Source organism: Kwoniella mangroviensis (assembly GCF_000507465.2).
Source record: "Kwoniella mangroviensis CBS 8507 chromosome 1 map unlocalized Ctg02, whole genome shotgun sequence".
Classification (NCBI taxonomy): domain Eukaryota; kingdom Fungi; phylum Basidiomycota; class Tremellomycetes; order Tremellales; family Cryptococcaceae; genus Kwoniella; species Kwoniella mangrovensis.
In genome coordinates, this window is record NW_027062534.1 from 590,248 (window position 1) to 614,760 (window position 24,513).

Here is a 24,513-nt window from a genome sequence, read left to right on the forward strand (position 1 = left end):
GTCTAGATGATTTACAACATAACGACCTTTTCTCCTAATCTGACTCTGTAAGCTGACAAATCCAATTTAAAGATCCTTACTAAAGGTACACCGCCAGCCCATCAAACGATAAGTTGAACTAGTTGAAGTTCCTCATACTCCTATCCTAAAAACACCGTATCATCAATTTCGATACCAAATTCCTCTTTCGCCATAGCTTCGAATTGCTTCTGCAATTTATCTTCCCATCCACCTTTCTCTTTCGGTAAGAACCCTACGTAGAGAACCAATATGAAGATCAGTCAACAGACACGAGATTTCTGAAAAGGAATGGATGATTGCACTCACGTTGTTTCTGCAATGTAAACCAGAATACCAGATCGACAATGGACAATGTAAGTCTGAATACAAATGCATCTAATCTATCTTTCAACCATGTCGATAGTCCCACTGAATTTAGGGATCTGGATCCAGTCAAAGAGTTGGTGTAGCCTATCGATGCCCACTGTACATCCACCAACCGGTAAACGTCAGCATCAGTGATTTGCGTGTACCAGTAATTTGACTTACTCTTGCAGCTAGATTGACTCTTGAAGATGGAGAACCCAACAACTACCACGACGTATCATCAGACGCATTCCGGCAGAGTCTTGATTTCTTCGATTCATGGCTCACCTGGTTGTTCGCTTGCATCATCCTCTGACATCTTGTCAAGAAGATCAACTCCTATACAACCCACATATATCAACACATGTATTTGATTTTGGTTGAAAAAGTGAAGTCAGACATACCCTCGGTATCAACTGTTCATTCTCCAACATCTTCTTCATCCTGGCTTTCAACTCCACCTGCTGCTCGTACTGACTTTTCTCCGGGATCTTTTCTTGTTTCTTGTTTTTATGCTTGTTCACTTGGAAGGGTCGGAGGAGAATGGCAGATGCGAACCTGCATAAGAAGAACTTTGGTGATTAGGTTGCTTTCTGCTTCAATGAAAGGAAAAGGAGAGTCTGAACGTGAATACCAAAAAGGTGTCGTCAAACTCACATATTAGCATCCAACGCTATACCCCATTTTCTCGCTATATTCTCTATCTTCGGCACATCTAACACAAATAACGATCTCCATAATGTACAATAATCTTCTCTAAATTCTCTAGGTAACGATATGTATAATCCATGATCTATAAGTATCTGCAATTATACAATCAAATGATTCAATTAGTCCTTACTTTCCTTATGGTAGCGGATGAGGTGATATACTCACAATCTGCGGTTTACCCTTCTTCGTCGGGTGAGGTCTGACAAGGATATTTCCAGGATGAGGATCACAATGTATGAAACCCCAAGAGAAGGTCATGGCTGACATTGTAGATATGGCCAAATCCATCGTTTCGCGTAGATCCAAATTCCATTTCTCCAGCTGTTTCTTGTCATTCAATCTGTACAATACGAATAATGTAAGTACCTCTACAAGTTCAAGTCTGGATGGACCTGAGGTTGTGTCGAAATTCGCATTACTGACCTACAACCATCTACCCACTCCATTACCATGATCCTATCACTCTCCTTACAACCTTCCGCTTCTCCATATACCCTAGGTACATAGACATCATCTTTGAGTTCAGGTGTCTGAGCCAGTAATTCGGCACACCGTCGAGCATTATTCGCTTCGTTGGTGAATGACGTCTCGAGTCGCATTTGAGACGATACGTATTTTGCGCTATAAGATGGTCAGGGAGGGTCACGGATGGCACAAAAGCGAAGTAGAGCTTACACGAAATACACTATTCTTGGAGTCAGCTATATCAATTTTGCAGAACCGGGTAGCCAAACTTACTAGGCATATCAAACAATTTTTCGCACATCCACATCAGAGATCTATTTCACCGTTTATTCGTCAGCCGCCAGTCAAGCAATCGAACCCGCGACGCACCTATAACTGAACAAATCCCACTCCATCTGTTTCTCGATAGCTGGCTTCTGCACTTTGACAGCTACTACCCTTCCCTCTTTGCCTTCCCCACCTAATCTAGGCTTAAGAGTGGCTTTATGCACTTGGGCGATCGAAGCTGATGCCAAAGGCTCCTCAGAGAAGGTTTCAAATACATCCAAAGGGTTCAACGAAAGGTCCTTTTGAAATACCTATTTTCGCTGTGTGAGTTATGACCTAGCAGACGATAAATGAAGAGATGACATACACCGATGACTTCATCGTAGGGTACCGCTGGAGCTCTATCGAATACATGTCCGAACGCTTCCCTGTATGGTTTAGGAAGTAAGGCAGCTTGTAATCCTGCCAACATGATCTCTAGTAAGTACTGTCCAAGTGGGATTAGGCGAATGACCGAACCTACCTAATGCCTGACCGAGTTTGAGGTATAATCCTTGGTTCGTATCTATAACCCATTTCAATCTGTTCGCTACCCTCTCGTGAAGAGCTTCTATCTGATCGGCTTTCGAAGGTGAGAAATTGATTTTATCTATGTTTGACACAGCCAATTCAGACCATGGGAATTCAATCAGCCAGTTTCTCAAGCTACTCGTTGTGTGTTATGAAAATCAAACTCACAATCCAAAGTACATAACAACCTATCACACGATCAGATCATCAGGTCAAATCTAAATTAGCTCTATTTCTATGCCATAAAGCGATGAGGCTCACCCTATGTAAGCTGTCCTCAGACTCCTCGTCACTGCGCTAGCATTAAACTGATGATCATACACCCATAGTCCAGATACGACCACTCCAACTACTGCACCTCTTTTAGCCCATTTCGAACCCCTCGATCGAGGTTGTGATTTCGGTGTTGGTATTTGTGAAGAGGCGAATTGTCTAGATCTTGAACATGTGAATCTTGTTGTAGACGCTGTGCTGGATGGTATACGTATAGGGGGTATCATGATCCGTCTTTTGTGTTAGTAGCTATCACAATTCGATTATAGGATTATAACATGGATAATAGAATGCAGATGGTCAAGATTATCGATAATTTAGTTTTTGACTCTACTCTATCCGTTGAGATCGCCGAGTGGAGGTTGACGTCAGTGCGTTAGTCCTTCGGTCATAATGGGATCGGCTACACCGAGGAATTTGGTTCAAACACTGAACAGCTGATGAAGATCGTCATGCTGGTGCTGGATGGGCTGTCTGACACCATTGCATGCTTCAATAGCCCTGTACATCAGTTTCACCGCACAATCGACCACCGATGTTCGGCGAACAAGAGAAAAACTATCGACATAATAGCAAAAACGTAAAGCCCTTGGTGGGGCTCGAACCCACAGCCTTGCGATATGCCGTGAAGGATCACACACAGGTAAAAGTCGCATGCTCTAGCCATTGAGCTACAAGGGCGTGAAAACTGGAAAATATTGTAAAATATATAATACTCACTGCCAGGTCCAGGTCTTCTTGATTTCCCGTTTCGAGTTTTATGCTCAGTGGATTTCCCTTGCGTTTTCGTTGACGCACTTTTTTTCAGCCTTCTGAGTCTGTAGGACCATGTCTGTTCAACGGAGTTTTCTGCGGGGGTATTTTGACGTTATGAAGCAGAAATTCACGTACCTGAGCTCTGCGGAGTTCGGGTAAAGAAGCAGGGATGTTGTCTACTGGGTGACCATCACTACTGCCATCTTCCGAAGGTGTACAAGTTGCCTATTTCTCATGTAAATTATTGATCCATTGTTCATAATTTGCCCTTTACGTCTCACTGTTCTAACAAGTCATCAAACACTTATTAGGCACATAAGATGAATAAGTGGTACTCACTCAAGCACACAAACAGCTAACAGACCGCCACCAAGTACCCAAGCCACATGCAGAATTGATCCCGCTGTCGGTCTTGGCATATAAAACCCAATCTACATTAGCATTTGTTCGTTGGACACTTCCCGAATCACATCCTCACTCATCCCTTCATATGTTATAACAATACACTGGACAACTCTGAGCGAACATTGCTCAGCTGGCATATACGGTGCGCTAGCCTGATCGAGTCAGGTTATAGGGAATGGGGAACAAGCAATCTTCTCCGTCATGGTAAGTCATTACGATTCCTGATATCCTTGAGCACCCTCATCAATTCATGTTACAGCCTCGATTACCCACCTAAGAAGCCAAAGAAGGTGAAGAAGAAAGATTTCAACATTCTCATGGAGCATCGTCCACCTGGCTATACCCCTCCGAAGCAGGATAATCGTAGCGAAATGGACCTTCATTCCGATAAAATACGAAGACAGCTGGAAGAGATGGATGCGCTGAGGTCAGCTGCTATAGCAAGGGGTGAAGGATTACCATCATACGAGGTTAGTATGAAGCTGAAATGAAATAACCCATTATATTGAAGCTGGTGGATAATATCCAGGACAGTCGTTTCTCCAAATGAGCATGTAGATAATAGATCGCTTCTTTGTACTTCTTTGTATGTATAAACATGTAATTCGTCCATATCGTGCTTGTTCGCGATTCTCCATTGAGAGGCAAACAGGTACACGACTTGACAAGTCCAGTCTGCACTACTCTTTGCGATGTTCTTGACTCATTACGATGCCGATAAGCCCCAGGTGTTTTGCCGAGATTTCGGTAGTTACCTACGAATTCAGGGTAAAAAGCATGAAAACCATCGCTCGAATCCGACTCGAGTGAGCAATCGCAAAATGGATCAAAAAATCAGAGAATCATCTGCTCATCTACTCACTGCAACACAAACACAATGTGTATACTGTACTATCATATTTGTCATATAATATAACATAACTGATCACTCTCAATTTGGACGGATCTATAATGACCAATAACAACGAAGAGACACAAGTCGGAACATCCGAAGGATCAACTTCGACCACAACTAGAGACTCAGATCGACCTTATCGAAGTAAATACCTAGATCCGGAATCACCTTCAGTATCAGTATCGGATTCGGAGAAACATGATACCTTCGATTCTTCTTTTCCCACTACTGCCACCCGCCCCAGAGCAGCATCGCGCCCAAAGATCCCACATCTGGGTACAGGGTCTACAACCCAGAATTATAGTCATGGAGATAAGCTATCGAGGATGGCCAGTGGGCTGTCCAGAATGTCGTCCCATCAGGCAAATGAATTGGAGGAAGATCTCAGGAGACATATCTCGATACATGGTAAGAGGAGACATTCGGAGGGTATTCTAGAGGATAGAGCTGTGGTGGATTTAGGGAATGGAGAGGAAGAAGTTATTATAGTGGATTGGATACCGGATGATCCTGATGTGAGTGGATCCTACTGAGCCGAATATCTATCTTCTGCATTGTAAGATCGCCGTATCTGAACCCCCATACGTTGGTCAGACGGTTCTCAACCCTAGACATTCTGTTTCGATCGATTCTCCCTATAGTATTGAACTAATGTAAATCCACTTCGCCAACTTAGAATCCCTTCAACTGGGCGCCCGCTCGGAAATATGCCATCCTCCTCACCTGCGTCTTCATCACTTTTACAGGTGCCGCGTCGCTAGTGAGCGTCGGAATTTTAGCGACATGGGGAACAGACTATTTCGATGTATCAAGAGAAGTTTTCTTACTTCAACTTACTCTACCGATGATGGCTATCGCTTTTACGCCAATGGTGTTAGCGCCACTGAGCGAGGTGGTGAGTCTGCTAGCTATCAACATCACCTCGATTCACGATTTGGTGCTGAAGGAAGTTTGGGTATACTAGATCGGTCGTAATATGATTTATCAAATCACTTCGATCCTGTAAGTCCCTCTTAAACCGTCCCAAAACTCTTGTAACTTACATACTCCTATAGTAACCTATTGCTCTTCATACCCCAATGTCTTTCCAAGAATCATGATGGTGTCCTAGCTGCTCGTTTCTTGGTAAGTCACAGTGATTTCATTGCAAAATTCACGCTGACCTTTTCGCAGCAAGGTATGACCCAGAGTGTGGGCAATTCCATGGTGGGCGGTACCGTAGCAGATATGTTTTACCCTAAACAACGAGGAATTGCCATGGGAGTATTCAGCGTAATGATTTTCTGCGCTCAAGGAAGTGGTATACCTGCTATAGGCTGGATAGGCCAGAATCTAGGTATGAGGTGGTCATATATTGTCAGTCGTCCTTCCCTTGACTAGTCTCTCCTTCTACTGTGGTTCAAGTTTTGACAAGGCCATGAACAGATACAAACTGTCGCTGCTGCCTTGAATGTCATTCTCAACATTATAGTTTTGCGTGAGACCCGTGCGGATGTCCTACTCTCACGAAGAGCTAAGAAACTCACTAAGAAAACGGGAAAGAAACATATTTGTGCGGCGGATCTGCAGAAGAGTAGTTTTTTAAGTGTGATGAGGATATCATTGATTAGGCCATTCCGTGAGTTCGGGGAGCAATCTCATTCCATTTCGCCTACTAAACTGAACTAATCATTCGATCCTAATCTTCTAGAATACCTGCTCACCGAACCTATCGTCAGCGCTTTATCCGCTTGGATAGGATTCGCCTGGTCGTGTGTCTTCATGTTTGGCTCATCGGTGATACTGGTCTTCGAGGCATATGGCTTCAATCCAGCTCAAGCGGCGAGTTTCGAAGTGTAAGTGACAGCCTTATGCTTTTTCCTGCGACGAGGTTGGAATGCTGAATGAGCTAATTCGTACTATTGTAGCACCCTCGCCATCGCAGCTTTTTTCGGATTCGCTTGTCAATTCCACCAAGATTACCTATACCGCCGGGCCGCTAAGAAGAACGGTGGCAAGGCACCTCCCGAAGCGAGATTATACTGGGCTGCATGGGGTGGGTTGATGTTCCCAATATTCTGTTTCATTTACGCTTGGACAGGTAGAGCAGGAGTGGTACATTGGGCGGTACCTGCTGTATGCCTCGTAGGGTGTTATACAGGTATTTTCATGATGTATACTGGAGTTTTGTGAGTTCTTTCATATCGACTCTTCAACGGCCTTCGCTGATGGAAGGGCGTATTCTTTAGCACGTATCTCGCCGACGCATATGAAGTATATTCATCGTCCGCTCAAGCGTCTCAAAGTTTCGTTAGAAACCTGTTTTCTGGACTGTTCCCTCTATTCAGTCGACAGATGGTAAGTGTCTATGCAATCGCTTCCAAAATGCAAGCTGAGCATATTTGCTGATACTCTACTGTAGTACATAGGTATGGGCTATCAATATGCCAGTACATTGGTAGCTGCCGTTGCTCTTGTCTTAGCAGCAGCACCATTCTTACTGATTTTGTACGGGAAAAAGTTACGGAAAAGGAGTAAAGTCTGTAGTACTTTGTACAAAGACGACTGATCGATCAGTGTCGTTTATGCATACGGATCAAGGATATTTTGTGCTCCCCAGTCATCTAATTTGATTCTGACAGTGAACCTAATTGATATACTGCAATACAAGTATCTTGCAAGCGAGCAACGCTGCTGAATGAATAAATAACGGCATGACACGTCAACATTCCTCTTCATGCTCACCAAATAGGTAAATAACCGTATCTCGTATCTTTCCTAAGAGTGACTAACAGTGCCTGATGAACAGGTACATGGGGTGAATACTTTTTCATGTTGAATCTCTTGGCGAGGCTTTTGGATGTTTGTTTACGTTCACACGAGGAATGTTTACCATGACCCAGTGTATGTAAACAAGCATGTACTATGGACGTGGTTGCTATGAAAGCTAAGAGTAAATATATAGGGCATGAAGGGGCGAAGTAAGCTATCTTCCATCTGCCCGTTCAATCAATCACTTACCAATCATCGAACAATATGATCCCCCAGCTCCTCTTTGCCCTCTTGTTGTTCAGCGTCGGTGTTCAAGCTCAACCACCTCAAGATGATTCGACTGTATATGGTACCTTTGTAGGATGCGCAACTACCAGCTTCATACCATCCGATGGGGTATTTACGGGAGATGCATTCACTCAAGCTGAAGATTGGGCCGTAGTTTGCCATTGCATTTGACGTCGCTCACTATGCTAGCTAGGTTGGTTGCCTTGTTCAATCGCTGACAAATCTGTTTCGCTTAGTTAAATTGCTATTACAATCCAGATGGAGAGTACATGTGGGCATACTTCGTGTATGGAACGGGTCAATGCCTGTGCAGTAATACCTATTATCCAAGTAATCAACTTGCCGTGATGCTAGAGCAATACGTCAATACTTTAAGATGTGCAGATGACGATTATACTGTGAGTACGAGCTCCCACCAATGCTGCCAGTACTAAGGGTTCTGGATGGAATGATGCAGGTATGGGTATCAGCATCAACATGGTCAACCAATAGATGTTATTAAGACAAGAAAATCCCGAAAACGAATCTACCTTAGTATAACAGGGAATAGTATCGGATCCTGAAGTCTGTTTACACAATTGTCAAGACTACAGCTATGCAAGTACGCAATTACAAGGTGATGCAGAAGGAGCCAGTATGAATTGTTGGTGTGGTTCTCAAAGTCAGTGAATCGCAATTCACCTAAAACAACGAGAACACCCTTCTCCCCTTATCTTAACTAGCCAGACATTCTTTCCCTGTTTCCTTTATCCTGATGATGGGTTTCTTCGATTAGCTACTTATTTGGGAGCCAACGGATATGAAGTACCATGTGATTACAATACATATGTAATCTTTCAACATCCTGTTGGGACCGTTGTCAACTCGGTGTACGCCAAGAGACAGTTGAAAGAGAGATTGATCAGAATCAAGAATAGGAAAAGAGCTTTGTGTCCTGGTAAAATGAGGGCGTGTAAAGTACAGGGAGTATCGGATTCGTTTGAGGTCAGTTGTCATAACACCTTTTGCACCTAAGTCTTAGAAACATCAGGCTGACTGTCAGGGTGGTGAACGACAACGTAGTGTATCGATACTACCCAAGAACTCGAATCCTGTGGGGGTTGCTCAGTCGGTGAATTTAACGTACACAACACCACGTTGGGGATTGAGTGAGTCATTACTGCCTTCTATTCTCCCATAGGTGTGGTATACTGCTGATATGTTGATGATGTCGGTTGTGATGATAGCTGCACGGCGTTGCCTGGTGTACCGAGAGGAGCAATCACTTGTTCGAACTCAAAATGTTCGGCATTTGCATGTAAGAAAGGCTGGACTTTGGCTACAGATGGTACCTGTGTGAGATCTTGAATAAACTATCTCTCACTGTAAATCCAGGATTCTTCTGGCATGTATCTCCTGCTGTGTGAGATGATGAATGGCTAGCATGAGGTGATGAGTGAAAGAAACGCTGTATGCGACGGCTCTCGACTAATATCCTTTGATCCCGAACCGGTTACTCCTTGAAAGTTACACGCTGTCCGAGTCGAGGAACAGAAGCTGTAAATAGTCTTTCGCTCACGAACAAGGAAGATAAATGAGACATGCATGAAACGCCCGGAATACAATGTGTTAGAGCAGAAGAGACCTCAAGTTCACGATCAATCTCGACAACAGATATCATCCATGTTCTCTGGCACTACATTATATGAACCATGAAGTCAACAATCACCCGACCATGGTCTTCATGGGACTTGTCCTTGTACTCACCTAGGTCTGACCAAGCTGCACAACCTCCAACCAAGTCTACCGCATCACCCTCATTGTTCGTTTCCACAAATTCCCAACTTTCCGTCTTGACACCTTTGAGGAAACATCTATATGATTTATCATCGAAGTAGATTGCTCCGCATGCTGCAAATACAGCTCACGCTCATCAGCGACCTACTCAATCTCTACTAGAGCTGGACAAGGGCTACTCACCATCACCATAATTGTCACATAGATTAATACAGTTATCCCTCGGGGAAACAGGTAAGGCGCCACTTAACTACCCACAGACCACTCGTCAGCGTTGTTCCTCTCCGACATGATAAAATGATACCACTCACATCATTACCAACAAGTTTCCATCCTGAATAATGGGCGAATCCAGTCCTTGGAGTCTTCTTCTTACATCTGGGATACCTCGATGAAGTCTTGTACCTCCTTTTTACTCTATTTTCGTTTTGATCATGATCTCGAGGCAGTGGTGGTGAATGTTCGTCTTCAGTCTCGTAACCATTCAGCGTTATCGATCGTCTACCGAACAACAATGAAGTGAATCTACCAAGTAGGGAAGTTTCCCTTTCGGATGGATGGGTAGGTAAAGCGAGTACCAAAGAGAGCGTTGCGAGTATGGTGAGGAGAAAGAATCGCATTTTGGATGATTATTCTGAGATCTGATGGGTGGATGGAATAGATGATGGATATCTCAAGATTGAACTATTTTGCATACTTACGCCTTTCATCGCAATGAAAGTACGTATATACTCGTACCGATATCAAGTAATCGGTACATTCCCAGTCGATCCCAGACGCGTCAACAAAGCTACGAAGATGTCTCTGATGCTTACGTTGAAGTCTCATATCGGTCAAAACTCTTCTATGGAATCCGGAATGCGATCAAACCACTGCATACCTGCGTTTTAAGATATGTTTCATGGGTAGGTAAAAAAGAGCGTGCCGTGAGATAAGGTTCTTACACTTGATGTTTGGAATTTTGGGACCTTGGGACCTTCTGTCAACCAGAAACACGACGCGAAATTACGAGAGATATGGTGGTGGTGGTGGTGGTGGTGAACTCACAAGCACATCATACTCGGTTCCAACGTATTCACCTCCACAAACATTAATTGTCCGAACAGGGGTGGATGAACTCCACAGGAAGGTGAATAACCAATCGATACCAGCAGAAAGTAGACAGAGATTACAATGCGTTCACTAACGGATGGACACCTCGGCGAATTACCGTATATCCGCAATACCTTGCGTAATGAATGAACATACAATCGGACCGCATACTGTAGATCTTGCGGATATAATCAATGTTTGTGGACTCTGATGGTATTCTACCCAAAACGCCCATTGGACGATCCTCATTGATTGGAAGGTTCGCCGCCATTGTGATACACATGAAGGACTGATAGAACCATTCTCGTCATGTCGAGCGATTTGGGAATGTAGGCGAACGGCATGGGGGAAACCCCATCTCTGGAATATCGAGTAAACAACTGTCGATCATACTGTCGACTGATAACCAACGAACGAAGCTCTTCGAAGCAATGATATATAAACAAGCATTCCTCAACAGGTCGGACCGATGTTTCCTCTTTTCCTCATCCATCCATCCAGTCTCATTCCTAATTCTCTAATTTTACACGTCACGACCAACTCGCACTCACACGTTCTTTACAATGTTACGAACGAATTATCTTACCTACCCTTTTAACCGTTATGGCCACCCTCCGATTCACATCTGCAGGTCCAGGCACCAACCCAGTCTTTGTGGGTTGTATCAATGATTATACACCTGGGGACTATATCGCTACTTTTGACCAAGATTCGATCGCTGGATGTAACCTGAGCCGGCCTGTCATCTTGTTCATCTCTTGTCGAGTTCGGACTAAAAACAATCTGAATTGTGATTAGGCATACTGCTATACAGCCGAGAATGGTCCTTATACCTATGCTGGATTTATACCAGAATACAACGCGGGTGGGATTCCTGGAGGAAGGAAGAGACAAGTCGTATCTTTGTGCGGATGTTCAAACGAAGCTCCCTATCCACAAGATTACGGAAATACAGCTACGGAAGATGGTACCGCCTCATGTTACTCTAATCAAGCTGCGGTGAGTACAGCATCAGCGGCATATCAATACTTGGCTCTTTACTAAAGCAAAGATCCCCTATATTTTAGGTTTACACCCTTGATTCCACATACACCTTTGAGACCTGTGTTCCCAGTGGGGATTTGTACGATACCAGTAATGGTCTTCCTACAGGAGCTTACAGTCCCGGTACAGTCAAGACTCCAGAGGACTGTCTTTTCGCTTGCAGACCATACGAACTGGCTGCTTTCCAACCTGATCCTATGACCAATGACTACGGCTGTTACTGTGGTCCAGAGTGTAAGTCCGGTTCTCATACTGCATTTACCCATAATGCCCTTTGGATTGAAATCGATTCGTAATGCTGACAGAAGAAAACCGGACTCTGATTTTCCGCAGCCTCGTTCGATATCACAACTACTGGAACTTGTCAACCCAACGCTTACTTCGTATACACCCATACTGCTAACACCGTCGTCAGCTCTCAATTCGCCAAGCGACAATTGAAAGAGAGATTACTCCAGGCTAAAAGAGAGAAACAAGCTCTTTGTCCTAAACCACTTACAGCTTGTAGAGTCAACGGCGTAGCTGATTCCTTCGAGGTGATATAAAATTTCAATTGGCAATGAAACATTCGCTGATCCTGGTGTTAGTGTCTTGATACCACCTCTGAGCTCGAGTCATGCGGTGGATGTGCCAACGGTAACTTCAATGCTAATGAAACAAGCTTTGGGGTTGAGTGAGTGATCGATCCCTCACGAAAACCTGATATCTTAGCTTGTGCTGACTATGTATGTATTCGATGAATCAGCTGCACTCAATTGATCGGTGTTGCTCCTGGTGCTGTCACATGTACTCAAGGCCAATGTAAATCTTTCAAATGTCTGCCTAACTTCACTTTGGCCGCCAATGGAACTTGTATCGCGGCTTGATCAGTAAAGTAAAATCAAACTACAGAACTTTTTTTCGTACCGTTATCTAGCCTTTTCCTTATACAATCTTGGGTTTTGATAAACTACATTCTACACTTTCTCTTTCCTGAACACCTTATGCATTCATCTACGACTTTTCGTATGACGCGAATTCATCTCCAAGCCTTCTTAAATGGATACCTTCGATGTACAACCAAGAAAAAAAAAAAAAAAACAACCGACGAACTGTTTGTTGTTTGTCAATTCTGCTTCATCATAAGAGGCATCGAATCGCATTCACGGTGATTTGGCTTACCGCAATTGTGGATCTGTCAACATCGCTTTCCACCACTGTACCTGCCAAGAACCTTAATGTAAACCGAAACTTACAGAACGACACCTTTGAGCTTTCAGAACTGTATGATCATTTCATCAAACAAAGATGCATATGACATTCCAACGATGTGCCTGAAAGTCACCCCAGCACCAAATCTCGGTACGGGGTGAAACATCGCTCATATCTGATACCATATATGGTACATCGATGATCTCAACTGATGGAATCTATGAGATGCCGTAAATCAAAGTTAATTACGGCCGATCCTCCTTAGTGCTTCACAACCTTATATTACACCACAGGTGAACATTACGGTAGAGATGTGATGAGATTTGTGCGGAGGTAGGTCTGCTTGTCTGTCGAACAAGGTTCATAGGAATGTCGGTGGAAGATCTGCGATGTAGTAGCCACAACGAAAGCTTTACCTTGTTACATACTTTTGTGATGAGACACTTCACAATGGAACGGGATTTACGTATCGATGTAACAAGGGCTGAAGCCCCAGGTAGGTAGGTATGTTTATGATCACTCGTATTTGGGAAAAGAACAAACAGCCAAACATCGTCCTCGGGAACAGCGGATTTGGTGAACCCGCATGCATGATAGACTATAAGAGAATGAACTACTCCCCTCTTCACTGTGTTTCTCTCATCACCAATGAACCTTTGGAATCACTTTTGATATACTAACTTCAATACACTCATTTATAACACATCTCATATCGACATGTTCACCCTCCTCGCTCCTGCAGCACTTGTGGCTCTCGCCTCAGTCAAGACCGTTCGAGCGGTCTATCTCAACCTTTACGTAGGATGTTCCAATTATTACCCCGATAATACCGTTTTTATCGACGAGATGATAACCAGCAATGAAGAATGTGCAGTAAGTCTTTTCTAATTGGTTTTCATCCGCTGCACATAGATCACTAAGCTCAGTCATGTTTAGGCTGCATGTTATTCCGCGGAAGAAGGACCATATATGTACAGTTATTATCAGAACGGAGCAGACGTCCGAAAAAGACAGGTCCAATCGACTTGTAGATGTTCTAACGAAGCTGTACCGGCTTCATTCTATGTCGAATCGACTGATACGGCAGGGACTTGTCAAGATTACAATTGGGCTGTGAGTGGATGTCTCCTCCTTGACATCACTTTGCCATTATCGAATATACTTTATGTTGACTGAGTTGTGTGATAGGTTTATATCACTGCCACGACCTACAACTTCGATGGATGTTATACCGCTATCGGTACCCAAGAAGGAGCACCCGAAGGAGTTTACCCTGCACCTGATCAACCAAGTCCTGAAGACTGTCTTCAAGTCTGTGCCTCGTATCAAGTTGCAGCCTTTCAACCTGGTACACCCATGTCTGAGACCGCTTACACCTGTACATGTGGTCCAACCAGTGAGTGGAACTTCCTGTATATAACATATCATATCGAAAGTCTTCAGTTGCGAGTCGCGACTCACGCTTTTATCTGCATCAGGCGCATTCACCTACACCGGTCAAAATACCTGTGGAACTGGCGATTACTTTGTATACGATCATAAAGCCACTGGAGGCATTTCGTCCGATTTCGCCAAAAGACAAGTGAAAGAGGCTTTGATCCGAGCTAGGAACGGTAAGAAGAGGGCTTTGTGTCCTAATGGCCTGACAGCTTGTAAAGTCTCTCAATACCAATCTGATTCTTTCGAAGTAAGTCTGGCATCCCTTCCCACATACGTTAATGATCCCGCTAATGGATAATCTTCTGTGATGATAGTGTATCGATACCACTTCAGAACTCGAGTCATGTGGTGGATGTATTCATGGTGAATTCAACAATGCTAATGCCCCCTTAGGTGAAGAGTGAGTGGTAGACCAATGCCCAATGATATGAGTACAGTCCACTGATGTATCCATATTTAGCTGCGCTGCCTTACCTGGTCTAGCAAGAGGTGGAGTCACCTGTAACGCCGGTCAATGTCAGGCTTTCGCCCGTAAGAAAGGGTGGACTTTGACAACCGAGGATATCTGTGTTGAGGCATAGAAGGATCATCACAACGACATACCACTCACGCGTGCTTACTCGTGATAAAATCTCAAATATTGTTTCCCCATTAGTACGAAACATTCTCTCCTCTATTCTCTATGTATATGTATATATATATATATATTCCCTCTCTTTCTCGTTTAATAGTCTTTGGGACAATTGCTGTATACGGTGTGAGGATGCTGACATGCATGGACAATGTCTGGAAATCATCTTTGCAATGCGATGCCAGACATGCTTGCTTCATCCCCACTGTGTGGATGGGATAAATACTTCCGGAACTCCCGGAGAGACAAGGTGACGTCAGATGGATTCGTCGTGCCAATGGGAATCAAGCTAAACTCGAGTGATGATGATATGATGATGTAGCGAGGTCCTTTGGGTGATCTGTGCGTCTGTGCTTCGCAGGGTAAAAGAGGAGAAGGACGTGTGGGGCTCGGTATCAAAATATCCGGTAAGACCCAAGAATAACGCCGTGGTGCCCATTTAGCGTGGATTCACGGGGTGGGAAGAGAGGGAGGAGAGCGGAGACCGAGAGAGGATAGATGATTGGCTTTAAATCAACACACGAATACAGGACAAATGATACACAACACAACACACAGCGAGTCATATAACTTTTGTCTGAGTGATGGTACAACCTGGAACCGCACAGAAGCATCTCATCTCTCATGGACATCCATCATCCCTTTGAACTAATCATATAGATCTACCCTACTACTCTATCACTGTACCAAGTATACCTCATCGACGCCACGTCACGTCACATCAGGTCAAGTCAGGACAGACAGGATCGTCGCTCGATACGTCATCCATCTATATCGATATAGTAGCGCTGTATTCCTTTATCAACTTTGAATCTTCACTCGGCTACGTGTAGCGAACAAGAGACAAAACAACAACTCTCTTCCTCTCTTTGCTTTTTTTTTCTCACGGTCCTAAATCATTCACCTCTATACCAAGTACCAAATACCAAGTCACACGAATACCTATATATAACTCATTACCGTAATCGAAATACCACCCAAACCCATATCGTCAACAGCGACGAGTTCCAGAGAGAACGATGCCATATTTACCGCCCAACAGCGACCAGGTCCAGCCTATTGCCATACCCATATCAAAGACACATCAGCTCATCATCGACAATATACCTGAGTCCGATTCATCAGATCCAAGGACATCGGAAGATATACATACACCTAAACCTGACAACCATCCGGACGCCATCACCATACCTACCAAGGAATCATCTGTCGATTCAATAACGTCCGGTATGACCTCTACCTCTTTATACTCTAACATACCGACTCCGCCTCTGGATCACGAACAAGATAAATTGGTAGATGCAAGTAACAATACCAGTTCTCCAGCTGCCTCGTCAATTTTCAGCTTACCAGAACAGGAACAAGATCAGGGGAACATCAATGTGAAGACTTCAAGGTCGGATAGCAGCTTAAGGAGAAGGCAGAACGAGATTAACGAAGTGATGGAAGAAGAAGAGGAGGAAGGGAAGAAAGTAAAAGGAGAAGATGTAGTACAATCAGATACCGATACGAACTCAAATACGAATTCAAAGACCGATCTGAGTAGTATGGTGGATCGAGAAGAAGATAGGAACGCATTTGCGGTCTATAGGCAAGGGCTGTACGCTTATACGGTGAGTGATACTAGTCTTTCAAATTGGCCGGACAGGGTATCACGCGTGATCAATGAGGATGAGACGGTACGCTGGATTTGTCAAGGCAATATCAGAGAGTGTAAGGGTAGCAAAGTTATAGATGTCAGAAAGATCACATCCGGTCCAGGTCCTCAGCGCGAAGGGGATCCCGATTGGAGGATAGGCTGGTCTCCTGCTTCGGTCTGCACATAGATGAAGAGACGAGGAAGGAGGAATTACCGATCGGACCGTGTACATCATATAAATCACGGCAAAGAAATCATACAACTCATGCTGACTCATGCTGACTCCTGCTTGTCTTGTACCAATAGCACACCCTATGGATCCAAGCGAAACTATCTTCCTCCCGCGCAGAACGCAGACGACAGAGTGTATCCTCTCAGAGTCAGTTTGGTAGTAAACAAAGCGGGAGTGAGTGGAATCCATGACGCGCTCGCAGAGAAATAGCACAGATGCTGATAAAGAGTGTCTGATAGTGGAAAAGATGGCAGCTAAGAAAGCCCTCGCTAAACGACTCAACGGATAGTTATCTTCTGCAACGCCGACTGCTATCAAAGCGAAACCCTGTATCCCCTATTCAAATTGTATATCCGTATATCCCTTTCTCTCTGTTCGTCTATCATGTCGTGATATCTAGCTCAAAGTACATTTTACCCAATCCATCATCGTTCAAATCAGATTAATACCCCTGTATCGTTATCCCACTACGCGTTTGTGTAAAATACCCATGATAATTTTGGGAAAATTATTCCTCTTCCTATGTGATATCTCTTCTTTCCCTCTTCTTTTTCTTTTCTTTTCTTGTAGATCACTTGATGAGATGAGTAGAAGTAGACCAAGAAGAAACTAGATTAGAACAAAGGCAAGTTTAGTAATTTGATTGGATCATTCTGTGCGTTACCCCTCATTGAATATAAATCACCTCATGTCATGTATCTATAGTCATCGACCATATGTTGATTGTGTACTGACTGTCAAAAATACTGATCGAATAACTGGGAAATATCGATGCATCAAGCATTGTCAGGAGTCTCAATGTCCCTCATACCTGACTGATCCTATTCCGAGTAAATATTCCAAATGCTCATCCATACTAATGGCTCCTGCCCAGCCTTCTCTTCCCACCCCATCCTCCCCATCCTCCATGTTTACTAGATGTCGTAGCAGCCGGGGCAGGAGCAGACACTGGCGCGCTACTCGCGAGCGCAGCCGGTGTGGTACTGGATCCTGTGGGCGGTACAGCTACAGCCGCTGCTGGTGAGCTTGCGGCAGCACCAACGGCGGAAGAAGAACCAGAAGCAGGTACGGGATCATTGCCAGCCGCAGAATTGGCAGATGTAGCTACGCCGCGACTACCACTACTACTGCCTGACTTATTCGGTGCAGCCCCACCGTTCCAAATTGGATTATCTCCTGGGAGCTTTGCCACTGGACCTGTTAGTCCTGTATCCTAAACGTTTTGAGAGTCAACATCAGCCTGCCGTGCACAATATACTGTTGCAATGTGATATCACAGATTCGATCAGTGATTGGTGATTCGACTGGACTGACCTCATTGACGACCACACTGGGATCATCAGGCTGACAAGTCCCACCGCCTACACCCGTGAAATACTGTGCCAGAGGTGGACATTTGCCGACGTCGAATAGGACCGCACATGATTCGCCGGCATGAACTATTTCGGTAAATAACCCCTCTGGCCAGCCCATAGTGAAGTCGCCTTTAACCCAAAAAATGGAGGATGATGAGCATTGAAAACTGATAATTGCTTTCATGGTCTCACTGCAGAATCCTCACAAGACTCACCATGGAACCCATATCCTATATCGTCACCTTGAGCCCATACTCTAGCACCAGGCGTATAATCGTATTTATCCTATGTTTTCCAAAAGGTCATTTAGTCAGTTGTTAGTCCACACAGTCAATTTGTGGAATATAGGTCAGGATACTATTCCATAGTGAACTTACATTAAAGTGATATTCGAAGAACACTGAATTCGACAACGATAAATGGATAATCAGTAAAGATATGGGATAGTAGTATGTTAATGCAATATCACTCACATGTCGGAATCCTATAAGGATGAGTTGAGGGACATGGTCCACCGGCATCGAATCGACCTGAAGCAGGATATGAAACGTGCTTGCTACCAGTGTAGATAAATACACAGTAGTTGGTCAATTACAGCTGGTTTGATATATGATCTGTTGTTCATATGATAAAGGTCTTGAATGATATGTGAGGTAAAACGCAGACTTACCTTCCCTCTAACCATGGGTTCTGACCATCCCTGTTAGCGCGCATCAATCAGTACTCATACAGATCATCCTCTGATACGTATGTTACATGAGACAGTACGGTCTATAATATTCTTTTGACAGGACTTACCAACAATTAGGAAACGTGACTTGTGCTCTCAGATCATCGGGGCAACTCCGTTCGGGAAAAGCTACGGATTCCCAAACAGAAACATGAGCAGTGTCCAATATGATGTGACGTGCTACCACGATATTCACCGTTCATAGGTGTGTCATCTGTACCCAGACAGACATATTCGACTGCTGCCTGAGCTGGATCATTCGCATCAAAGGTATTTCGGAATGGGTTACCGGCTAGCATTTTCATCCCTTTTGGGAATTCGTACATCTGTTCGGTAGGACCGGAGCTGTGTATCATCCAGATCAGTGTTTACATCAAAATCATGATCAGCTTATCTGAGTTGCCAAAAAGGTAGAAGATTACTCTGATTTTTGACTTACCGTCTTATCTACATTTGATACATATATTGTCAGCAAAGCTTTGATAGCAATCAACGAAAAGTGATCTACAAAGTAGTATCTGAAGATATAACAGAGTATGTCACCGTCAGCTGTACATCTTATCTAAAAAGATGGTGTATAAGTCAACTCACGTGTTGACCCTATTCATCTTCACCAACTCCAATTGCCCCCCTCCTAATTTCCTATACAATTGAGGAACCCAATAATTACTCTTATCGACATGAACGTTCGCAGAAGTACATTTACCGTTGATGGAGTTTTGGTATTCGTAAGCAGGTTTGAAAGATGATGAACCGACTATTGAGTGCACTACGACATCATGCATAAGATCAGCGTATGTTAGTGCCCAAATATAATACGATGATGTGAATATACTGTTCACTCACCATGGCCCGATACCCCTCCAGGGGATATGATAGGATCACGACGAGAGGTTACTACTGCATTACCATGTTGAACGACAAAGAATCTTCCTCACAAACCCTCGTTAGCACAGTATGGTTTTGACAAGGTTTAAGATGAGGTATGACTTACGGATCAGCTGTCACGGTAGATAGGAGGGAAAGTAAGCCTGACAAGGATGTCAGGGTGATCAGTGACATCGCGAAGGAGCGTGAGATGTATAAGCCAAGGTATGTCAGTAGCTGAGGAGTAACGTCCTGGGAGTTAAGGAAAGTGTTCAATGGATGGGGTCGATGAGTTGATGAGTTGACGACTCAGTCGTTAGTGGGTGAGATCCTTCCCATCCGAATTCATGATGTCTGTCCAATTAACCTATTGATACCTGTCCATTCTATTCCATTTCGTCGAAATACAGACTGAGCTTGGGAATAAGCCATACAAAGGAACTAACAGCCCTTTTCATCAACAATTAGTAAATTGAAATTGGATGTCAGATCATTCATCATTGAATGAGATAGGAGGGGTGAGAGACAACTCAAAGGAGGTAATCCTGCTTATGATCAATATGCTGTTTGTCGCCATTCTGCCTAACATACACAGAGTATGGGAAAGACATAAAGGATGCACAGTTCTTTCCGTTTAATGGATGAACTCACATTTGATCGCTCGCCTAGGTGGGCGTGATGATTAAGGAACAACATAGATTAAGCATACTTCAATCTACAGGTAACATCAAGCGGTCGTTTTGATCGGAAAGCTGTCTTCGGACGCTTGTTAACAAGTCTGCAGCACAGACAGGGAGGGCGCAATTCCCGTATATCGAGGAGAAATGGTACGTGCGGGTTGTGTGTGTCTCTCATCAACCACTTTTGCGTTTACAACACCTCAACACTTCCATACAAAATGATTGTGGGGTGACATCGATCGATCATACTCATCAAAAGTACACATACATACAGTACACTGCATTACATTAAGCTATCTTATCTGATGGTACAATCCACGTTGACACACCATAACATAGACGTGACTAACGATCGCCGCTTTCAAAGGGCTACGATGTAGTGAAGGCCAAACTCCGCTTTACCCTTTTACCCTTTCCGATGGATGATCGGTGCGCACGCCAGTGCAAGGTATCACCGAAGATACCGAAATGCAGGAACTGGACTGTAGATCCGAAACATTTAGCTTGGGCTTGGGATTAGGACGAAGTTTTTTATCAGTGCGGATCGCAGGTGGGGCAGCTCAGCTCTTTGTTGCGGCCCACAAGGCAGAAGTGACTTTATAAAGATGAGGGATTGAAGACTTCTCTTCACCATGTTCACTTCTCTCGATATGAGCTCAATAATTAAGGCCTTTGTGCAACGTATAACGATGTCTACCAAATTCAATAGTATTAGACCGACTCAATTCGGATCTGAAGAGTAAGTATTCGATGCTGTGACATGAGGTCGAAAATTGACGGTTGAGCTTGATCTTTGATAGTATCTTGAGAGAACATGATGGAAGGCTATATAATGGCGTACAAGGTAAGTATTGTGACTTTTCAAGGTCTTTCAATCTTCTACGCGACTGGCCACATCATCACTGATGTTGTTCTATATTATCAGGCGATTATGCTTTGCCTGCCGATCAGGAGGAGATCCAGAGACTAAACTCACAGCACAAGGCTTTGACTATGGCAAGTACAATTACCAAACGACCAATCATCATTAAGTATCGAATCACTGGCACTGTATTGACGATTGGGAGATAGTTGTTCGAGGAGTTGATTCCAAAGAGAATTCAATCATCTTTACTCGCCCAATCGTCTCCGAGAGTATTGGATGTAGGTTGCGGAACTGGAATTTGGAGTATTCAAGTAGGCGAGAAGTTGCCTCAAGTTAGTGTGACTGGAGTGAGTACGGCGTCTTACTTTAATATAATATGCAGGTGCACATGGGCTGATCAAGGTATGTCGTCCAGGTCGACCTCGTGTCTATCCATCCACCCACTTATCCCTCTAATGTCAACTTCGAGAAATTAGATATCCTCCAAGAATTCCCAGATGGTTGGGAGGGATCTTTCGACCTCGTCCATGCTAGATATTTGATAGCTGGTGTAAGTATTGGTTATCCTCATCCTAAACTGTCCTAACATTGTCGGCTCGAAATGAAGGTCGATGATTGTTCTGACTGCTTGCAACGGTAGATCCGCGATTTCTCACTACTCCTCTCAAGGCTCACCAAGCTTCTCAAGCCTAACGGTCACCTGGTTGTTGTCGAACCCCAAGCTCGATTCAGGACGGTTGATAATGACATCAAAGAAGTCTGCCCGATGACTTCTAGAATCAGTGCGGTAGTATGCGAGTGAGTTTTCCACTACTTCAACCTGTACTGTATCTGTCATATACCATACGATATGATAGATCTGTTCTGTTCTGTCTGTTCTATCTGTTCTGACGTCGTGATTGATTGATACTGGCTACAGCGCAATGCTCAAACTTGGAATTGATCCTATTCCGGGGAAGAAAGTATCCACTTATCTCCAGGAGAACTTGAATTTGGAATATGATGAGGTGGAAACGAAGACTTTGGATATGCCCTTATCCCCGTGGTCAGACGGTCAGCCTTACTTTTGAATCTCCCTTCTCTTTGATACTGTGCCACCTTGCGTATATTGGGTAAGGCTGAAATATTGAACGATTGTGGTCTGTAGATCCAAGACTTCATCAAATTGGTCAAGCCCACTTACTCAACTCGCTCTCCCTCCCTGGCGCTTTTCGTAGATTGACTGTGGGATCAGGAATAATCACTGAAAAGTGGTATGATGAGTTGACAAAAGGTTGTCAAGAAGAAATGATCAAGGCAGAAGGAAAATTGGTTTTACCTGTTTGGCTGATCTGGGCAAAGAAGAAGTAGCGTTGCAAAGTTTCTGCGCGCGCGCGTAGCCGCTGTATCTCTGGTAGATATTGGCTACTTTAGTATGTTTGTGTCTTTCTTGCATGTCGGACTGTGATATATCTATTAGGAGCAATTGTATGATAAGAGAATGCAATGTACATCGTATCAAAAAGACATATGTACATCGAACTTCATTAGTCTGAGACAGGCCTGAATGATACCCGTCATCTCACCGTTGGAAGTGACTGACAAAAGACAAATTCGTCATCATCACACACATACAGATGTACGTGTACATGCACAGTATGACAACCTCGTTGTTGTAAACAAGATGGATGATTCTTTTGATCCATCATGATCCTGAGTATGTGCTGCAGTGTTCCGACTTATATACTTCTGATCTTCGAAGCTAGATATCGATATCTGAAGGCAACGTTGTACTAGTCGACAAGATACTATGTCTAAGGAGTGAGTTGATGGATTTCTGGTTCATGTCGTTGACTACCATTAGTAGAAACGAAATACCTATCAACTCAGAAAAGTATGGTGAGAAACGGCGGTACAACACTACTCAAGGTGAATCATTGTCCACATACTTTCCAGCACGATTGGAGATATGCAGTACTGTAAAGTGACTGATGGCTAAGCGATATTCATCTCGGGTAGAACACTATGTCCTTCCTGTAGATCAACAGGAGATTAACAGGTTGAACACACAGCACCGAGCCGTGACATCGGTAAGTATGGTATAACTCGAAAACGCTTTGGTCTTCTTGATTCACAATGATGGATTTATTAGATATTCGAGGGGTTATTACCAAATGCTATCCGATCCATCTACAGGGCCGATCAAGGAAAGGGCAAGAGAGTGCTGGATGTAGGATGCGGAACGGGTCAATGGTTGATTGATCTTGTGGAGGGATATCCAGACGTGGAAGAGGTGATCGGTGTGAGTCAACGCAGCATACTGTACAACACATCTCAAGCTCTAGGTGAATGCGTGATAGCAACTGAGCTGGCAGTATTGATCAGATCGATATCACCCTACTGTACCCACCGAGTTTTCCGAATAAGATCCAATTCATAAGTCACAATGTTCTTGAACCCTTCCCCGAAGAATGGATTGGTCGATTCGATCTCGTTCAATCTAGATTCCTTATAACTGGGGTGAGTTCATCTCAGTAGAGACGAGCCAAGCCAGTACGAGAGAGAGGTGCAGGGGATTAAACTGATATGAGACCCTTACGGGATGACAGATCAAAGATTTTCCATTGCTACTTGAGAGACTATCTACATTGTTGAGACCGGGCGGACACCTCGTCGTTGTCGAGCCAGAAATTAAGTGTCGATCAACGATTGGAAGGGAGCTGAAAGAGGTAGCACCTGCTATGGCGAGTTTCGGAGAACTATCTTACGAGTGAGTTCCTCTGATGAATACGATAATTGTACCTCAATTGTCCTGAGCAGTCGTTTATTTTAGAGCAATGCAAATATTCGGTATTGAAGTCGACGCTACTCAGAACATCCCAAATTATCTTGAGAACTGTGGAAACTTCGAAGATATCCAAAAGGAGATGAGGGAAATTCCAATGAGTGATTGGTCAGATGGTCAGTCCGGGGCCCATGTCTGAGACGACCTACTCATCCTACAGGGACATGGTGCTGATTATTTTAAATCAGATCCAAAATTAAAGGAGATTGGATTCATTCAATCGTCCAACTCTTTAGCATTACCTGATACCATCAAGAGATTGATCATCTCATCAGGACTGATCGATGAGACCGACTTCGAAATTGCCAAAAAAGAATATCAGGATGAAGTGAGGATTGGGAAGGGTAAGGCGGTTTTGCCGATTTGGTCGACATGGGCTAGGAAAAAGTGAAAGAGCGAA

At 43.9% G+C, this 24,513-nt stretch overlaps 11 protein-coding genes and 1 non-coding gene across 12 annotated transcripts; 8 read left to right on the forward strand and 4 right to left on the reverse strand.

The window, feature by feature from the left end:
- Nucleotides 1-140: 140 nt before the first annotated feature.
- On the reverse strand, nt 141-2,879 carry I203_105304 (uncharacterized protein; the record flags this gene model as incomplete). Its single annotated transcript, XM_019144472.1, has 14 exons — nt 141-253; nt 328-484; nt 550-591; nt 655-705; nt 771-924; nt 1,024-1,169; nt 1,243-1,417; nt 1,501-1,698; nt 1,812-1,856; nt 1,912-2,120; nt 2,177-2,271; nt 2,333-2,458; nt 2,548-2,567; nt 2,641-2,879. 14 exons carry the CDS (start codon nt 2,877-2,879, stop codon nt 141-143), a joined length of 1,770 nt encoding a protein of 589 aa, XP_019005807.1.
- A 357-nt stretch (nt 2,880-3,236) lies between these two features.
- I203_105305 lies at nt 3,237-3,333 on the reverse strand. The gene has a single exon. It is a non-coding gene; the product is annotated as a tRNA-Lys (tRNA).
- Nucleotides 3,334-3,988: 655 nt separating this feature from the next.
- On the forward strand, nt 3,989-4,304 carry I203_105306 (uncharacterized protein; the record flags this gene model as incomplete). The annotated part of the gene is made up of 2 exons (XM_065517742.1): nt 3,989-4,017; nt 4,073-4,304. The coding sequence occupies 2 exons, from the start codon at nt 3,989-3,991 to the stop codon at nt 4,302-4,304; spliced, it is 261 nt and encodes an 86-aa protein (XP_065373046.1).
- Nucleotides 4,305-4,764: 460 nt separating this feature from the next.
- On the forward strand, nt 4,765-7,256 carry I203_105307 (uncharacterized protein; the record flags this gene model as incomplete). The annotated part of the gene is made up of 10 exons (XM_019144473.1): nt 4,765-5,223; nt 5,385-5,603; nt 5,673-5,710; nt 5,764-5,833; nt 5,882-6,064; nt 6,134-6,326; nt 6,399-6,543; nt 6,616-6,876; nt 6,937-7,045; nt 7,110-7,256. The coding sequence occupies 10 exons, from the start codon at nt 4,765-4,767 to the stop codon at nt 7,254-7,256; spliced, it is 1,824 nt and encodes a 607-aa protein (XP_019005808.1).
- A 467-nt stretch (nt 7,257-7,723) lies between these two features.
- I203_105308 (uncharacterized protein) lies at nt 7,724-9,094 on the forward strand (the record flags this gene model as incomplete). The annotated part of the gene is made up of 6 exons (XM_065517743.1): nt 7,724-7,897; nt 7,984-8,145; nt 8,291-8,408; nt 8,523-8,731; nt 8,810-8,895; nt 8,974-9,094. The coding sequence occupies 6 exons, from the start codon at nt 7,724-7,726 to the stop codon at nt 9,092-9,094; spliced, it is 870 nt and encodes a 289-aa protein (XP_065373047.1).
- Nucleotides 9,095-9,384: 290 nt separating this feature from the next.
- I203_105309 (uncharacterized protein) lies at nt 9,385-10,143 on the reverse strand (the record flags this gene model as incomplete). The annotated part of the gene is made up of 4 exons (XM_019144475.1): nt 9,385-9,422; nt 9,494-9,637; nt 9,707-9,773; nt 9,835-10,143. 4 exons carry the CDS (start codon nt 10,141-10,143, stop codon nt 9,385-9,387), a joined length of 558 nt encoding a protein of 185 aa, XP_019005810.1.
- A 1,075-nt stretch (nt 10,144-11,218) lies between these two features.
- On the forward strand, nt 11,219-12,525 carry I203_105310 (uncharacterized protein; the record flags this gene model as incomplete). The annotated part of the gene is made up of 6 exons (XM_065517744.1): nt 11,219-11,269; nt 11,414-11,614; nt 11,683-11,893; nt 11,993-12,195; nt 12,247-12,332; nt 12,405-12,525. The coding sequence occupies 6 exons, from the start codon at nt 11,219-11,221 to the stop codon at nt 12,523-12,525; spliced, it is 873 nt and encodes a 290-aa protein (XP_065373048.1).
- A 1,042-nt stretch (nt 12,526-13,567) lies between these two features.
- I203_105311 (uncharacterized protein) lies at nt 13,568-14,871 on the forward strand (the record flags this gene model as incomplete). The annotated part of the gene is made up of 6 exons (XM_019144477.1): nt 13,568-13,723; nt 13,787-13,963; nt 14,039-14,246; nt 14,329-14,537; nt 14,605-14,690; nt 14,751-14,871. 6 exons carry the CDS (start codon nt 13,568-13,570, stop codon nt 14,869-14,871), a joined length of 957 nt encoding a protein of 318 aa, XP_019005812.1.
- Nucleotides 14,872-15,940: 1,069 nt separating this feature from the next.
- Nucleotides 15,941-17,081, forward strand: I203_105312 (uncharacterized protein; the record flags this gene model as incomplete). Its single annotated transcript, XM_019144478.1, has 3 exons — nt 15,941-16,534; nt 16,867-16,966; nt 17,032-17,081. 3 exons carry the CDS (start codon nt 15,941-15,943, stop codon nt 17,079-17,081), a joined length of 744 nt encoding a protein of 247 aa, XP_019005813.1.
- Nucleotides 17,082-17,648: 567 nt separating this feature from the next.
- Nucleotides 17,649-19,939, reverse strand: I203_105313 (uncharacterized protein; the record flags this gene model as incomplete). Its single annotated transcript, XM_019144479.1, has 11 exons — nt 17,649-18,005; nt 18,107-18,276; nt 18,363-18,432; nt 18,525-18,547; nt 18,621-18,703; nt 18,818-18,847; nt 18,946-19,006; nt 19,074-19,222; nt 19,469-19,646; nt 19,724-19,806; nt 19,872-19,939. 11 exons carry the CDS (start codon nt 19,937-19,939, stop codon nt 17,649-17,651), a joined length of 1,272 nt encoding a protein of 423 aa, XP_019005814.1.
- Nucleotides 19,940-21,056: 1,117 nt separating this feature from the next.
- I203_105314 (uncharacterized protein) lies at nt 21,057-22,639 on the forward strand (the record flags this gene model as incomplete). The annotated part of the gene is made up of 8 exons (XM_019144480.1): nt 21,057-21,163; nt 21,225-21,268; nt 21,350-21,474; nt 21,520-21,636; nt 21,705-21,839; nt 21,930-22,087; nt 22,209-22,342; nt 22,437-22,639. 8 exons carry the CDS (start codon nt 21,057-21,059, stop codon nt 22,637-22,639), a joined length of 1,023 nt encoding a protein of 340 aa, XP_019005815.1.
- Nucleotides 22,640-22,835: 196 nt separating this feature from the next.
- On the forward strand, nt 22,836-24,504 carry I203_105315 (uncharacterized protein; the record flags this gene model as incomplete). The annotated part of the gene is made up of 8 exons (XM_065517745.1): nt 22,836-22,907; nt 23,035-23,197; nt 23,288-23,358; nt 23,421-23,570; nt 23,654-23,788; nt 23,878-24,038; nt 24,102-24,229; nt 24,302-24,504. 8 exons carry the CDS (start codon nt 22,836-22,838, stop codon nt 24,502-24,504), a joined length of 1,083 nt encoding a protein of 360 aa, XP_065373049.1.
- Nucleotides 24,505-24,513: the final 9 nt, after the last annotated feature.